Source organism: Meriones unguiculatus, chromosome 7, assembly GCF_030254825.1.
Source record: "Meriones unguiculatus strain TT.TT164.6M chromosome 7, Bangor_MerUng_6.1, whole genome shotgun sequence".
Lineage (NCBI taxonomy): Eukaryota > Metazoa > Chordata > Mammalia > Rodentia > Muridae > Meriones > Meriones unguiculatus.
Window position 1 is genome coordinate 25,286,523 of NC_083355.1, and position 15,371 is coordinate 25,301,893.

Sequence of the window (15,371 nt, forward strand, 5' to 3'; positions counted from 1 at the left end):
CTGAAGCCAGCCAACACAAGCAGCGGGTTTCCTTTTGACATGAAGCAGAACCCAGCTTCCACCCTTTTTGAGCGTCTCCGTTTCCTGTTAAGAACTGATTTGTCACCTCCCCAGCCTCACCAGAGTTCAGATAGGATGGAGTTAACCTGGAGTTAAGCGACGGGGGCACCTCTGAGGGGCAAGAACTCTCTTTGATACCTGACCAGAAGCATCCTAATGAAGACACAAGACAAGACCGCCCCTCTAAGGACACAGGCCCTCCCAGCGACAGGGAAGTGTGGTGCTCACAGGCAGCTGGCTCTCAGGAGGCGACTGTCTAGGCGAGGGGTGGGCAAGGCTGAGGATTCCTACAATGCCTTGTCTACTCAGCCGGGGTGAGGTTACCCCCGTGGCTTGGCGTCTACATTTGCAAACCAATGCTCACAATTTGCCCCACCGATTAACATCCTGTCTGTTTTCAGACAAAAGGGATTAAAAGTTTATCATCGGATCCCGACTTCATACAGCCAGCAGTCTTGGATGCCCGAGTACTAATAACTTGAAGGAAAGAGGCAAGAGATTGTAAGTCAGAAAGCAAAGATTTTGGCTAAGGTTAGTGTTCATTCACTTACAAAAAAGGAAAATAAATAAAAAACAAAACCCAACTGCCTCACTGACAGAGTTCCTCTGTTTTCACTTTAGGAGGGAACACACAACCCATTACATAGCACACAACCCATTACGTAAGTCGGGATGCGAAAGAGCCGCCAGTTGCTGAAGCAATTTTGATCAATGAAGTGCACACGTTACACAAAGAACACACTTCAGCTTCCTTTTTATTCCATCTTTCATATATTAGACACCAGTCACACTTTTTAAAGGACAGCTAGAAAATAAACTGGGCTTTAGGAGGGGACAGGTGGCTGACGGGAAGGGGCGATCAAAACTCAATAAAGGACTTCTGCTAAACCCAGAGAGCACTTTGATATTCCTATGACTACGATAAGGTCACGGGAAGAACCCTGTAAAACGCTTATGAAAGAGAGGGTGTGCCCCACCAGCAGCATTCAGTATCCTTTTAATTAGATTTGGAAGACTTCAGATGAGAAAAAGATGGCTGGAGACACACCAGGTGGCCTCTGGTTTTAAAGGGACAGCCAGCCTGTGGCGAAAGACTAGCAGGCGAAGGACGAGGACGGCTCTGGTATAGGGGTGTGGTAGATGGGGAGTAAGACAGAAAGAAGCTACAAACACAATTGAGCAGCGAGCGACACGGGGCAACAAAAAGACAAGTGTGTTCACAAACCTCGGCCAGGTTTTAGCAAGTTTGCATTTAAGCCCTTTGACTAAGGGTGAATTCCAATAATTCTGCTGAATGAAACAATCAGAGGTAGGATTCAGACCAGGGGGAGAAGGTTCCAGGACGTGGGCTTCTTGAAGGCACTCGAGAGCAGAGTGATTGAGTCTAAAGCTGCAAGGGCAGCAGGGGACAGACCAACGGCTAACAACTCACTCCTCTGTGCTACAGCAGACAACTGTACAACATAGTGACAGGGACACTGTCACTATGCACAAATGAACCGGGAACCCTGAGTTACCAGGGCAGAGAGACCCCACTTTATAACAACATGGCCTGTGGGCAGGGAGTGAGGAAAAGGAGTTTGTTTTCAGAACATGTAGGTCTGCAAAGCACTTTTGATCTAAATGTGTAATTTTTTGAATGGCATGGCATTTACTGAAGCTAGAGCTCCGAAGCTGGAACATTTAAGGAATGTTTCCTTGGCGTCTAGCAAAAGCTACGCTCTAAGGTGGAAAGGTCTGAGTCTATAAAAAGTCTAGCGAGTATAAAAGTATAGAGCTGTGAAGGTGGGCACACTGACAACTTTTATGGCTTCCATAGAAAGTTTAGCGAGGGTCTCTGGGTTGCTTTATCGAGGTAGTTCCAGGGTTGGAAGGTCCGTGTTACTTCTCACGAATGCTACAGATGACAAAGGCGGATTAGCTACCGGGTTGTTACCATGCAACAATGCCACTATTTCTAATGGCTTATGACCTTTTCTTCCTGAAAATGAAAACAAAAATGGAGGGAACTCGAGAAAATTCCTAACTCGGTGAAGCAAAGAAAAACCAGCCTGGCAGTGGTGGTCCCAGCACTCGGGAGGCAGAGGCAGGCAGATCTCTGTTTGAGGCCAGCCTGGTCTGCAGAGTTCCAGGACAGCCTAGGCTACACAGGGAAAACCTGTCTAGAAAAACCAACCCCCCTCCCCCACACACAAAAGGAAATAAAAAACCCTTAAAAGCCAGTGATCCTTTGCTCAGCTTTCGAGTTTTAGGACTCCCAGGCTGATTTTTTTAAGTGGATAAAATGGTTAGCGCTCACATAGCCTCTTTTCATGACATGCTCCACTGTAGTCTGGAAAACATCAAAATCTGTATCATATGGACGATCAAAGCAACAAGAGTGGTATTTCCATACAGTAGCTCCAACAGAGGGGTTCCTTTAGCTGAAACAGGGGATCTCTTAATGCAAGTTTTAGTTTTTCTCTCTTTAAACACAAAAACTCACCTACCATAGTAGTGTTTTCCTAACCAAAATCTACAAGAGGGAATAAATCCACATAGATGTACATGCAAACTGGTGTTCAAGCGCGCGCGCACACACACACACACACACACACACACACACACACACACCCTGCAATGGAATTCTTTCTCTAGTTCATAGTCTCAAACTGTAAATCTTCCAGTGAAATACAAGTGAAAACAAACACATAGCCACTCAACAATAATAAAAACTGAAAAAAAAAAACTCAAGAAGTTCAAATTCAAAGCTTCCGAGATTTTGCCTCTGGTTAGCAGAGGAAGGGGGTGGGGATGGCCAGCTTAGAAAGACAATGTCAACAGATGTGGCTCTCAGGCAGGACAGCTCCACAAAGGTCCATGCGCAAGGACTGATTCGGAGGGCCACTGAGACAGTCCCTGGAAATGATTTTCAAACGTGTCTTTGAACTTTATTTAACTTTTATGTGGAGACTCCCCATTTGCTAAAAATAAGAATATACTGAAAGTGAAGCCACATGCCTTTACATGGTTCATCTCATTTTCATTCAGTCTTAAAATCTCACCCACTAGGAGCCTACCTGGCTCCATTTGAGAGCAGCCGCCTTCCATTAGGATAAAAATGTTTGCATCCAAATGATAAATCTATGTGAAAAGGACTAAAGGTGCAGAACCCAACCTCCAAACCAAAAGATGCATCACCAACTCAAAACCAGCTTGTGGAAGCCAGGCAGGGTAGAGCAGGTACCCTAGTCCCAGCACCTGGGAAGCGGAGGTGGGGGGAGTCATGGATTCAAGGCTACCCATGGTCAACTTCCACTAGGGAGTTCAGGCCAGCGTAGGTAATGTAGGTATTTATCAAGACCCTTTCTCCTAAAAATTACCACCACCAAGATTCTTGGGTGGGCTGGCTGTTGTAGTTTAGTCCTTAAGACCCAGCACTCAGGCTGTGAGTTCATGGCTAGCCTAGTTTACATATAAGTAAATAATCCTTGCAACAGTAAAAGTCTTTGAAGATAGTATAAAATGACATAATGAGAAAAGCCTTGATTTACAATCTTATTCTGAGATGTGGCCTGTGTCTTTACAAGACAACAGTGTAGATAAGGGCCCGGGACTCAAACTCTCCCACAGGTCTTTTTTCACACACAGGTGACAGGAACGTACCAGGTTCTGCAGAGCTAACTCACAGGAGACAGCACAGAGCAGGCAGCCGACCCCAGGCACATTCTCAACCCTGAGTCTGAGTCTCCATCGAGTTAAACCTGACCCATAAGGCCCCACCCTGTGGCTCCTGACACAGAAGCATTTGTTAGGAACTTCGTCACGCAAATACTCATTTTTCCTATGACACTGTCGAGAGTCACTTTTTAGAGCAGGTTTTCTACAAATCCAAGGGAAAAATATTTGTCTGGGGGGAAAAGTGGCATTTCTAGACTGTTCCACATTTCAGTAAGAATTATACACTGTGACAGTGCTAACTCATTTCAAATTTTTTTTTTGTTTGTTTGTTTCTGCTTCTGTTAAGGACGGTGTGGTTATTGACTTGCTACTGGAGTTCCTATGTAGAAGACAGTTTCTTATGGCTATAGTCATCTGAGTTAAAAAAAAAAAAAAATTCTAACCGACTACCTGAATTTTTCAGTGAGTATTCATAGTACATCCATAGAATGGCTGTTCCACCAGCCTTGAGCCTAGAATTCGGAATCTTTGCCCAATTCTGTAAAACTCTTCAGTATAAAATGAGATAACCAATTGACTAAGCTACAGTTTCTACCTGTTTTGATAGTGTGGATGAAAGGAGCCTGTAGAGGTCCACTGGGGCAGTGGGGGTGGGGAAGCTTCTGGGCCACGACAGCCAGACAAGGACTTGGCTTCCTCGTTACCTTGTACGTGCGGGCTCTGAGAATGTATGCAAATATTAAAAATACCATTCGTTAAACTTTATACCTAGAAACTGTAGGAAAGGTGTGCCCTGAGATAATTTTCTGCCACGGCACACAATTTTTTTCTATGCTTTACAAAAGACAAAGGTAAAACTGGAGTAAATCTAGAAATAGTAAACCAAAAAAAGTAATGTAGCGTGTGATACTTAAAAGCAGGAACCTGACTTCATCTGTAGTCCATGTGTCCCCACTGCAGAGGTAAGGGGCCAGAAAAAAGTGCGTGAGGCATATCTGCACATTTACTATCAAAGATAAATAAATACCAGCAAAGGTTCTGAGTTAAGAGCCTGAGGAAAGAGACACGAGGGAGAAGTGGTGGGTAAGCGGCCACTCCTGGAGCTCATCCTGAGATGAAGAAGTGAAGGCATGCAGCTGTGCTGTGCGAACTGTCAGCTAACCGAGACCACCCCGTCAGCCCTGCGCTTCAGCCTTCCGAATAACCAGTTCCAGGGTGCCGGGGCTCTGTGGAAGCTCCCCAAATCTTGAACGAGGAAGCTGCTGAGCGGCAGGGGCACTGCTCGCCCCTTACCTAAGACGCTGCGTCACGCTCACCTGCAGGGGACGAGGCACCAGTATTTGGGGGTTTCCTCTCACTACAGTTTAAATGAAGATACGGATCAGTTGTGGACACCCACACTTTAGAGACTGCAGACATCTTAAAACCTAGCACGTCAACATGTCTTCTCATCTGGTTCTCAGCCACTGTCAGCGATTACATTTGTGATTTCAGTTCACCGCGTTAGTTTCCCCTAACAACTCTTGGAAAACAAAGCAGCCTCAAAGTTAAGAGATTCCAATCCATCTTCCCCTAACAGCTGAGCACGACACAGTTCCTAAGCGAGAACAGATGTGGTCAAAAGGGAACAGCCTCTGCCACTTCCTTCTGAAGAAAGTATTCTCAGTGTCACTCAGATTTTCAAACCAGGCAAGCTTGGGGCGACTCCATTCCAGCACCCGCCCCACTGCATCCACAGGAGCTCAAAGGGACACCCAGGTCGGAGTGTGTCCGTGAGCCTGAAGGACTGAACGTCCAGCAAAGACTTTCAGCTCGGAGTACTGAGCCCGTACTGAGCCTGGCTATTGCAGTGACCTGGTCTGAAGGCCCTTTCAGATACATCCAGTCTCAGAAGCACCTTTGAGTTGTACAGATGTAAGAATAAATTTGAAATAGAAGTTATTATATGCATCTTTAAGAATCACATTTTGATGATTATAAAAATTTATCTATTTTACAACATGGGTTTAGCTACACTGAAAAAATTACACAGCTTATTGAAATAATTTCATTTTAGAAACAGACTACTAAAGTCTATACAAAAACTCTAAAATAATTTCTGTAGTAAAATAAAGTGTGTTAAAAGAGCTACACAAAGAAGAAAATTCCCATCTTCTCTATAATGCTTGATATTGTGTGAAACGTGGCCAGCGTGACTCTGCAGCCAGCACCAGAAGCTGAAAAGAATTCATTACAATACACAGTGATACAGTTAATGCTCTGGATTAATCTCACAGCCTTCCCGATTAGTATAAAGGAAACCAGGTCTGTCCCCTCTTTGAGGAGAAGACCTGGATATAAAAGCAAGCATACCTCATCTGCTGATATGAAATTATAAAATCCCACAGTCTCAGTATTTGAAATTTATAAAAGTCATCAGAAAATGCAAGCAAATTGGGCTTTAGTTCGGTGGTTCCCCTGGTTTTGAGGGCAGTCTTGTTCACTCCCTCGGGTCAGTCTGATGGTTCTCCAGGACAATGGCGAAGGCCCTGAAGGATGCCATGGAGACAGGGAGACCCAAGAGAGGCATGGCTGCATCCCTTCCGCCAACTCAGGGTGGGGATGACACTCCAGCTGGCTAATGATGCTGGGCCTGGGCCGCACTGTTCTTCTCTACCAGGTGCCTGAGGAAGGTGTCCTCACTCTGGCCTCTGTGGTTTAGGGGCTCACTCTTGAAGAGGGCTGGAGGCGGGGGCAGGTGAGGCACGGGTGGGATGGGGAGGTGGTGCGCGTGGTGCGGATGCGCGTGGATGTGCAGGTGCGAGAAAGGGTGCGGGACCGGCCTTGAGGGAAGCGCGCCACCTACCGGGTTCATACTGACTGCAGGGGCTGGGCTCGTGGGAGTGTTGGCCACAGGTGGGGCAGGGGCAGCTGGAGCTGAGGCCAGCGGGATCTGGACAGCTGGCGGCACATTCACTGGGCTGGTCACTCGGAAGCACTTCTCCTTGTGGGCCTTCAGCATGTTGGAAAAGCGGAACCGCTGGCCGCACACATCGCAGGGATAGGGCTTCTCGCCTGTGTGAGTTCTGCGGTGCCTCTTCATGTTGGGTCGGCTGGTGAAGCTTTTGCCACAGATTTCACAGATAAAAGGTTTCTCTCCTGAGGATGAGCACAGACAAAGAGGGCTGATGTTCTGGGCGTAAAGACAGGCACCGGCCACTCATGCTGTCCCCCATAGCATTTTGTTCCCCAAACTGAGACTTAACATGTCACAGTAGGCACAAATACAACGTGTAACCTCCTGTGCTGGGAGGGGAAGAGGAGGGAAGTTAGAGCTAGTGATGGATATGCAGGTGTGGCCTATGGGCACCCTGTCTCTGAACATTAACTACTGCTGAGCCAGCTGTCACTTCAGCTACCCATCCTTTATTTCCTTACACCGGACACTCCCCCTAGACTCTGATCACTACATCTAGGAGCTGTCCCTTCTCCCGGCAACTGTTTGGGGTAGTATACTACCCCTACTGTCTGTGGGTTGTCTTGCCCGAGGCGCTGTGAGGCATAAAGTTAGGAACACTGAAGTCTGGCTCCCGGCGCGTGCTCTGCCAGCTCAGAAGCCAAAGCATTTCATACCCTATGGGTGTGTTCTTCATGTGTGAAAGAATGCATTTGCACGTTTTTTTCTGTAACTCTGTCCCGTAACCAGGAGCAAATAGCTCTTCACCCACACTGTAGTCCACTCTTTCTTGTTCTAGAGAAAGCTGGATCTCCTGCTGCTTCCTCTATCCTACCCACAATTCCCAGAAGACGGAACGAAACACCAGCTACCCCTGCTGAAGGACCTTCCCTGCGACTCACACTCATCTTTCTGGTTGAGTTCTGAGCTTGTCGCCTTTTTAATCCATTTCTTTCAATCTTTTTCTTCCTTCCTTTGAGACATGGTTCATTGCGTATCTCATCCAAATCCCTTGCCTGCTTCCAGAGCTTTGGGATCACAGCTGTAAACCACAAGCACTTGGTCCCTTCAATCATCTCCCCTTCCCTTTAGAGACAAGCGTCTCATGCACCAGAAGTGGACCTTAAGTTTCCTATGTGGCCAACAATGACCTTGAATGTCTAACTCTCACATCTCCACCTCCCAAGGGCTGGTATGACAGGCTTGTGCCACCATGCTCAACTTCCCTTTAATCCTCTTAAAAACGTCAAATATGGCTAGTGGGAAGGTTCAGCGGGTGGAGGCACTGCTGCCAGCCCGAGCACCTGACCCTGAGAAACGCCCCAGCGCACAAGGGCACTGCCACCCCAGCAAGTATCTGTAACTAAGCGGCCAGCACGCGCCCTGCAGACTGTATTGTGGCGGTCCGTCCATCTGAGAGAGGCGCCAGTGGGAACAACCATGTACAGCACAGGGTTGTAGCCATCAACATGAAATATGTGAAGGCGTCTGTAGACTATTAGCAAAGTAAAGCACGCCAAGTTAGAAAAATATGTGCACAGCACCCACCTTTATGTGAAATGTGCACAGAAAATACATGGAAAGAAATAGTGTGTTGTCAAGGTTACTTCCAGGACTTCCAGGTAACAGAACTGCAGACGGTTCTTTATTGGTGTTTGTTTGTTTGTTTGTTTGTTTTGAGACAGCATTTCACAATGTAGCCCTGGCTGGCCTACAACTCCATATGTAGATCAGGCTGGCCTGAAAATCACAGTGAGACACTTGCCTCTGACTTCCAAGTATTGGCATTAAAGGTGTGCACCACCACACTCAGCCTTATTTTTTTACTTATTATTTTTTTCTTACGTGTATAAGTGTTCTGCTGTATGTATGTTCCACATGTGTGCCAAACATTCATAGAGGCCAGAAGACAGTACCTCATCCTCTGGACTACAATTTTAAATGGTTGTGAGCCAACATATGTGTGCCGGGAATTGAACCCAGGCCTTCTGCAAGAGCATCAGGTAATCGTTAACACTGAGCCATCTCTCCAGCTCACATCCTTACATTTAATACTTTTCTGTACTTGTTTTGCTGAAATAAACATTACTTACTTATTCAATAAAATGTTTAATTTTTTTAAGATAGGTTTTGATATGTGGCCCAGGCTGGCCTGGTAATCACTATGCAGTCTAGGCTGGCAAATGCATGGCAATCCTATTGCGTCAGCCTTCTGGGTTCTGGGAAACAGGATTTCGCTCTAGTATTTTAAAAGCACAGTGGTTTGCTAACTGCTTAAACCCTGAACCTCCATTCTCGCTTTCAGAGTCAGTGTTCTTCCTTGCAGCAGCACACGAGAACAGCCCAGGGACAAGAACAGCCCAGGGCCTCTAAGCTCTGACCGCCTGTGCATGGAGAGCACACACTCCCCGCCTGACTCGCTGACAGCACCACACTCGGCTCACAAGCCCCAACGCTGAGTGTTCAGTCAATAAACACATGTTCAACTTTCCTGACCCTTTTAATCATCTCCATTCCCAAGCTCCTGGGCCTTGTGACTTGCCATAGGAAGCCACAAAGGAATTAGGGATGATTATAAATCCATGTCTCACATGAAAATCTTAGTGCATTGATAAGCTTTTACTTCTTATTATACTAGCAAAAGTTTCCACATTGTTGTCCCATGCCTTCACCTGACAAAAAACCATTACTCCCACCTCATTATTTGGTCCCATTGCCTAATTGTGCTTAATGGTTGGTGTTAAGGTTACTCTGAAGCATAAGATAAACTAAAATGCAACATTTGAAGTCAAACCACTGTACCATGGTCCGCTTTAAAGAAGAGTTTCGTGAAAAATGTGGGCCATGAGATGGGAATAGCTAAATTCACAAGATAACTTGAAAAACACAGGCACTAACTCATCTAACAGACAAAGCTGACCCAGCTCAAGAAGTCTACTGTAAGTGGCCAGAAGAAGGGCACTATAAATTAGGAGGACTGCATGGAAGATAGAAAGGTGCTTGGGTACTTGTCTTTCACACTGTGCAAAGGGAAGTGATCTGTCCCCAAACCCAAGCATTCCTGCCCACGTAGAATGAACAGCCCGGGCAGCATCAGATATCCACTCATCTACCTCATATAAATCTTTCTTGAGCTTTAATCCTTTCTCAAACTGCCTCCTGGACATTTTCATTTGAATGTTTCATAGATCTCAAAGCCAACAAAAGTAAGTTAAATTCATTATCCTACCTAGCAAAGCACTCCACTCTCCCATTTCTACCTAACACCACTCACTATTCTACAACCTCTGGAACTACCCTTAATTCAGCTAACTGGGCTTGGCACCTGCTTCCCCTCACTCTCTACACTGGGGCCAAACTGAACTCTCACAACACTTGTGTCACACACCACATAAAAACACACCCTTCTCACTGCTCTTTAAAGCCAAAGGGTTCGTGCTCGGTTTAAGGGAGTCTTTATGGTATAGTCTCTGCTCACTGCTCTTCAGTATCATGCCTTGTACTCCTTGTCTCCTTGCATCTTCCTGCCCAAGCTGTCAACACAAAACTTCCATCAGGCTTCATACACCCAACCCCAACCCCAACCCGAGTAGACACTTTGTGGAGCTAAGGGTATCACTATCTTGCCTGTTACAGTAGCTTCACTTAATAAGTTCTTCTACCCTACTTTTGGTTTTTTAAGACAGGGTCCCTCTGTGTAGGCCTGGCTGGCCTCAAACTGTGTGGACCAGGCCTCTGCCTCCCAAGCGCAGGGACTATTAAAAGTGTGTACCACCATGCCCAGCTTGAGAAGTTTTGTTTGTTTCTTTGTTTGTTTGTTTGTTTGTTTTGAGACAGGGTTTCTCTGTATAGCCTTGGCTATCCTAGAGCTTGCTCTTTAGACCAGGCTGACCTCAAACTTAGAAATCCACCTGCCTTTGCCTCCCAAGTGCTAGGATTAAAGGCTTGCACCACCACCACCCGGCCTTAGTAGGCTCTTAATAAATATTTATAAATTTGAGTTTTAAACATTTAAAGACATGGATTTCTTCCCACACTTTAATGCCTCTGAAACTGTCATTTACCTTATAGTCAATGGCATACTTACAACATTTTCTCAGCAGACCATAAACTCATTTTATAACTGATGGCAACCTGAATTCAATGAAGTATGGGGATCACCATTTAGATCCTTACATTACCTTCTCTACTCCTGGAAACCTTCTCATAATTCAGCTTCTAATATAGAGTTTAGTTTAGGCAAACAATGTTGGCCAAAAAGGCATAAACAGTTTTTGCCTGGGCTGGAGATGTAGCTCTGCAGTAGAGAACTTGACTAGCACATGCCATGACCCTAGTTCAACCACTAGGACAAAAACAAACAAACAACAAACACCTGGGCAGTGATTAAGACCACTGGCTGCTCTTCCAGAGGACCTGGGTTCAATTCCCAGCACCCACAGTGGCTCACAACCAGCTGTAACTCCAGTCTCAGGGAATCCAACACCCTCTTCTGGTCTTTTCACCAGGCAAACATATGATATATAGACAAATACGCAGGCAAACATTCATACACATAAAATAATAATAGGAAGAAAAATAAGAAGAACCATGCAGTCTCTCAGACACTGCGGTCCTTGGAGCTGGAGGCCAGCCGAGGTTGTACAGTTCTGCTGGTGAGGTTTGTTCAAACCTACCATCCAGTTGATTTTGTTGCTGTTTTGTTTTTTTTTTCTAGACAGGCTTTCTCTGTGTAGCCCTGGCTGTCCTGGAACTCACTCTGTAGACCAGGTTGGCCTCCAACTCAGAGATCCGCCTGCCTCTGCCTCCCCAGTGCTGGGATTAAAGGTATGCGCCACTACCACCTGGGCCCCCATTTTATTATTACAAACAATACTGAAAGGCAGGTGAAAGACATGGGGGTGGGGGATTAAACAAGGTCTAATGTACCTCATATATCAAGACCTTTTGTAAACAGTAAAAACACAAAAGGCACAAGCAATTCAGAAAATATACTACTACTCAATAAACAAATGAAAAAATATTCAATCCTATTTAGTAGCTAAAAGTGCAAATGAATACCTGAAACTGTTTCTCACTTATGGTCATAAGGGCTTTCCCAGCTCCCAGGCCGGAGAGCTGCATTTTTCAAGCACATGTGTTGACAACAGACGAGAAGGCTAACTCTATCACACATGCCATCAGGTGTGAGAAGCTTCCCGCCTCCTTGCCCTGTCAACCCCATTCCCAGAGCTCTGCTCTAAGTAAACGACTGTGGATGTATTAGCGATGCTATTCATTTTAGCATTATTTATAATGGAAGCTGGAAACAGAAACAACTTCTAATAGGAAACAATATCTAATAGGGAGTTGGCTAAATAAACAGAAAACATCGTTTACTTTATAGGGCTGCTATAAAGGTTGTGCTAAAGAGATCAGTGTAAGGAACAGATAATCCCTGATGAATGTGTACATACATGATGACTACTCTCATAGCAAACTTTCAAGGACTATTACACAGCTATTAAAATTATATTACTGATAATGATATATGGTAAAGTAGGTTAAAAGTCATGTTGGTGTGGGCTGGAGCAATGGCTCAGTAGTTAAGAGCACTTGCTGCCCTCGCAGAGCGCTGGGTATGATTCTCAGTACCACATGGTAGCTCACAACCACTTGGAACTCCACTTCTAGGGGATTCAATATCCTTTTCTGACCTCCAAAGGCACCAGGCATGCACACGGTGCACATACAAACATGCAAGCAAAACAGTCATACACATAAAATGAATTAATCAAAAAATAAAGAAATAAAAGCAGGTCAGAATAGAGTATAAGAACCCAAATTACCATATGCACAAACATATGAACATTTTAGGCATACAACTTGCCTATAGCCATACTAAGAACAGAACATTTTGTTTTGTTTACGGTGCTGGCTACTGAATCTGCGCCTGCTAAGCACATGCTATATTACTGAGCTATACTCTTAGCCCTTGGAAGAATTTATTTATTTATTTATTTAAAATAGATTAAATCTTGGGCTACAGAGATGACTCAGTGGTTAAGAGCACTTGGTTTCCAGAACCCAAAGGGCAGTTTACAATCATTCTTAATTCCAATTTCAGGTGATCTGGTGCCCTCTTCTGGCCTCCAAGGTTAGCAGTGCACATACATACATGCAGGTAAAAACACTTATACACATAAAATAAAAATAATAAATAAATCTTAAAAGAATAAAATAGGGTGCTGGAGAGATGGCTCAGAGGTTAAGAACACTGGCTGTTCTTCCAAATGTTCTGAGTTCAATTCCCAGTAACGACATGGTGGTTCACAACCATCTTTAGTGAGATATGATGCCCTCTTGCCTGCAGGCACAAATACAGGCAGAATGCTGTATGAATAATAAATAAATCTTTTTTTTAAAGGTTTGTTTTACTTATATGAATGCCCTGTTTTCATACACACCAGAAGAGGTAATTAGATTCCATTACAGATGGTCGTGAGCCACCATGTGGTTGCTGGGAATTGAACTCAGGACCTCCGGAAGAGCAGTCAGTGCTCTTGACCACTGAGCCATCTCTCCAGCCCCAATAAATCTTTTTTTTTTTTTTTTAAAGAATAAACAGGTTAAATCAGCCAAAATATTATTATTTGGTTAAATCTTGGGGTCTCTCTGTGGTGAGACTTTATTTAGTTCCTAATTTTCATTGCAGGCTACATACAGCAGGCTGGCCTTGAATTCACAGAGATCCATCCGCCTCTGCCTCTCAAGTGCTGGGACTAAAAGCATGTGTAACTATTTCTGGCTGGTACCTTCTAACATATTTTAATAAGTATGTGTTACTTTGATAATGGAGAAGAATTGTATTCTTTTAGAGGAAACATTCTTGGCCTATTAGCCAAAGAATATTGATCATAAAAATTTACATAACAACTAAAATAACCACCCAATAAAACGTCTGGGCTGCAAACACAGTGTAACTGGTAGAGTACCAAGGTCAGTTGTGGACAGTGCTAGTGTTTGTAAAAGGAGCTATTATTTCAGCCAGTCCTTTGGAAGCTGGATAATTAAATGTTTATAAGATTCTTATCAATTCTATGGAACATACATCCCTACACGTTCAGAGGGTTAAAATTTATTTAATTTTCTTTAATGGATGTGTTCCTGAAAGGTAATTGGAAATCAAATCCAAATGACTCTAAGAACATTGAGAATGTTTTAATGCCTTTAATCTCAGCACCCCCGAGGCAGAGACAAGGACAGCCAGGTCTACAGAGACTATGTCTCAAAAAATAAGACCAAACAAACAAACAAACAAACAAGCAAGTTATTTATAGTTGGTCATGGTAACTCACACCTGCAATCCTAACACATAGGAGCTGAAGGCAGGAGGATTGCTGTGAGTTCCAGAGCAACCTATGCTTCAGTATAACAGCCTGTCTCAAAAAACAAGACAAAACAAAACAAAACAAAGAAACAAAGTATTCACATAAGTAATTATTTTAAAAATAGTTATGAGGAGGGCTGGAGAGATGGCTTAGCGGTTAAGAGCACTGTCTGTTCTTTTAGAGGTTCTGAGTTCAATTCCCGGCACCCATATGGTGGCTCACAACCATCTATAGTGAGATCTGGTGCCCCCTTCTGGCCTGCAGATAGAGCACTCATATACATTGATAGAAAAATAAGTAAGTAAATATTTATTTATTAAAAAAATAGTTCAGAAGAGAAAATTACAGCACAAATGCAAATTTGTGCCGGTCATGGTAGTGCACACCTTTGGCCTCAGCGCCTGGGAGATTGAGACCGGAGGACTGCTGAGCCTGAGACCAGCCTGGGCTGCACAGCAAGACTTCACCTCGAGACAAAACGCAACAGGAAAATAATGGACATGGATGGCTGGGCCTGAGGACAGCCTGGCAGGTGGCTACGGAGAAGCACGGGGTAATTTACCCTTCGCCAGGAGACCTTACCAGTGTGCGTCTTCATGTGCTCGTCGAAGTACTGCTTCATGTTGAAGTCCTTGCCACACCACTGGCACATGAACTGCTTGTGCCCGATGTGGATGCTCATGTGGGAGCGGAGCTGGTACTTGTACTGGAACCTCTCATCGCAGTTCTGCACGGACACAGAGGACAGGGCTGGGTGCCAGGCAGAGTCTCACCCAGCCCTCACAGGCTCACAGGTGTCTCACTCAAACACAGCCTGCTTCTGGCAGCTATGTCATTATGTTCCTGCAGCTGAGTTACGAACACGGAAAATTTGTCATGTAATCGTTACCGGCTCGTATTTTCTGAATCACCGAGAATGAAAGATCAGTTACTGCACATGACTCCCAAGTTACATGAAGAGATTCAGCTGTGTGCTCATGGGACATTTCTTGTCCTAGCAGTGAGAACACACCAAACTCCTGGTGCACGCCTGAAGCTTCCGTGGCACACAGCCTCCCAGCCCCACGCTTTGCAGCCTGCACTTCGTTCTTGCTGCTGCATCGTCAACACCCCCCCAGCCTTGGCCCTGGCCTGGGCTTGTCCCTTACCTCACATCTGAAGGGTTTCTCTCCAGAATGCTGCAACGAGTGCACCTTGAGTGACATGCTACGCTTGAAAGACTTTCCACAGGTTTCACATGTAAATGGCATGTCTTTTGTGTGTGCTGTAACAGAGAATGCATTTAAACTCAAAACAATTCCACCAAAAGCTCAGCCTGGAAGAAACAGATGTCACAAAGTGAGGCA

The 15,371-nt window shown here is 44.9% G+C and overlaps 1 protein-coding gene across 2 annotated transcripts in view; it reads right to left on the minus strand.

Annotated features, from left to right (window-relative positions):
• Positions 1 to 797: 797 nt before the first annotated feature.
• The window catches only part of Znf652 (zinc finger protein 652), a 54,379-nt gene continuing 39,805 nt past the window's right edge, over positions 798 to 15,371 (minus strand). For both annotated transcript variants that reach the window (XM_021641641.2, XM_060386898.1), the window contains exons 4-6: positions 15,174 to 15,289; positions 14,608 to 14,752; positions 798 to 6,858 (exon numbers count right to left, since the gene is read on the minus strand). In XM_021641641.2, the coding sequence (XP_021497316.1) occupies positions 6,338 to 6,858; positions 14,608 to 14,752; positions 15,174 to 15,289 (782 nt within the window). In that variant the 3' untranslated portion in view covers positions 798 to 6,337. The remainder of the gene's footprint in view (positions 6,859 to 14,607; positions 14,753 to 15,173; positions 15,290 to 15,371) is intronic.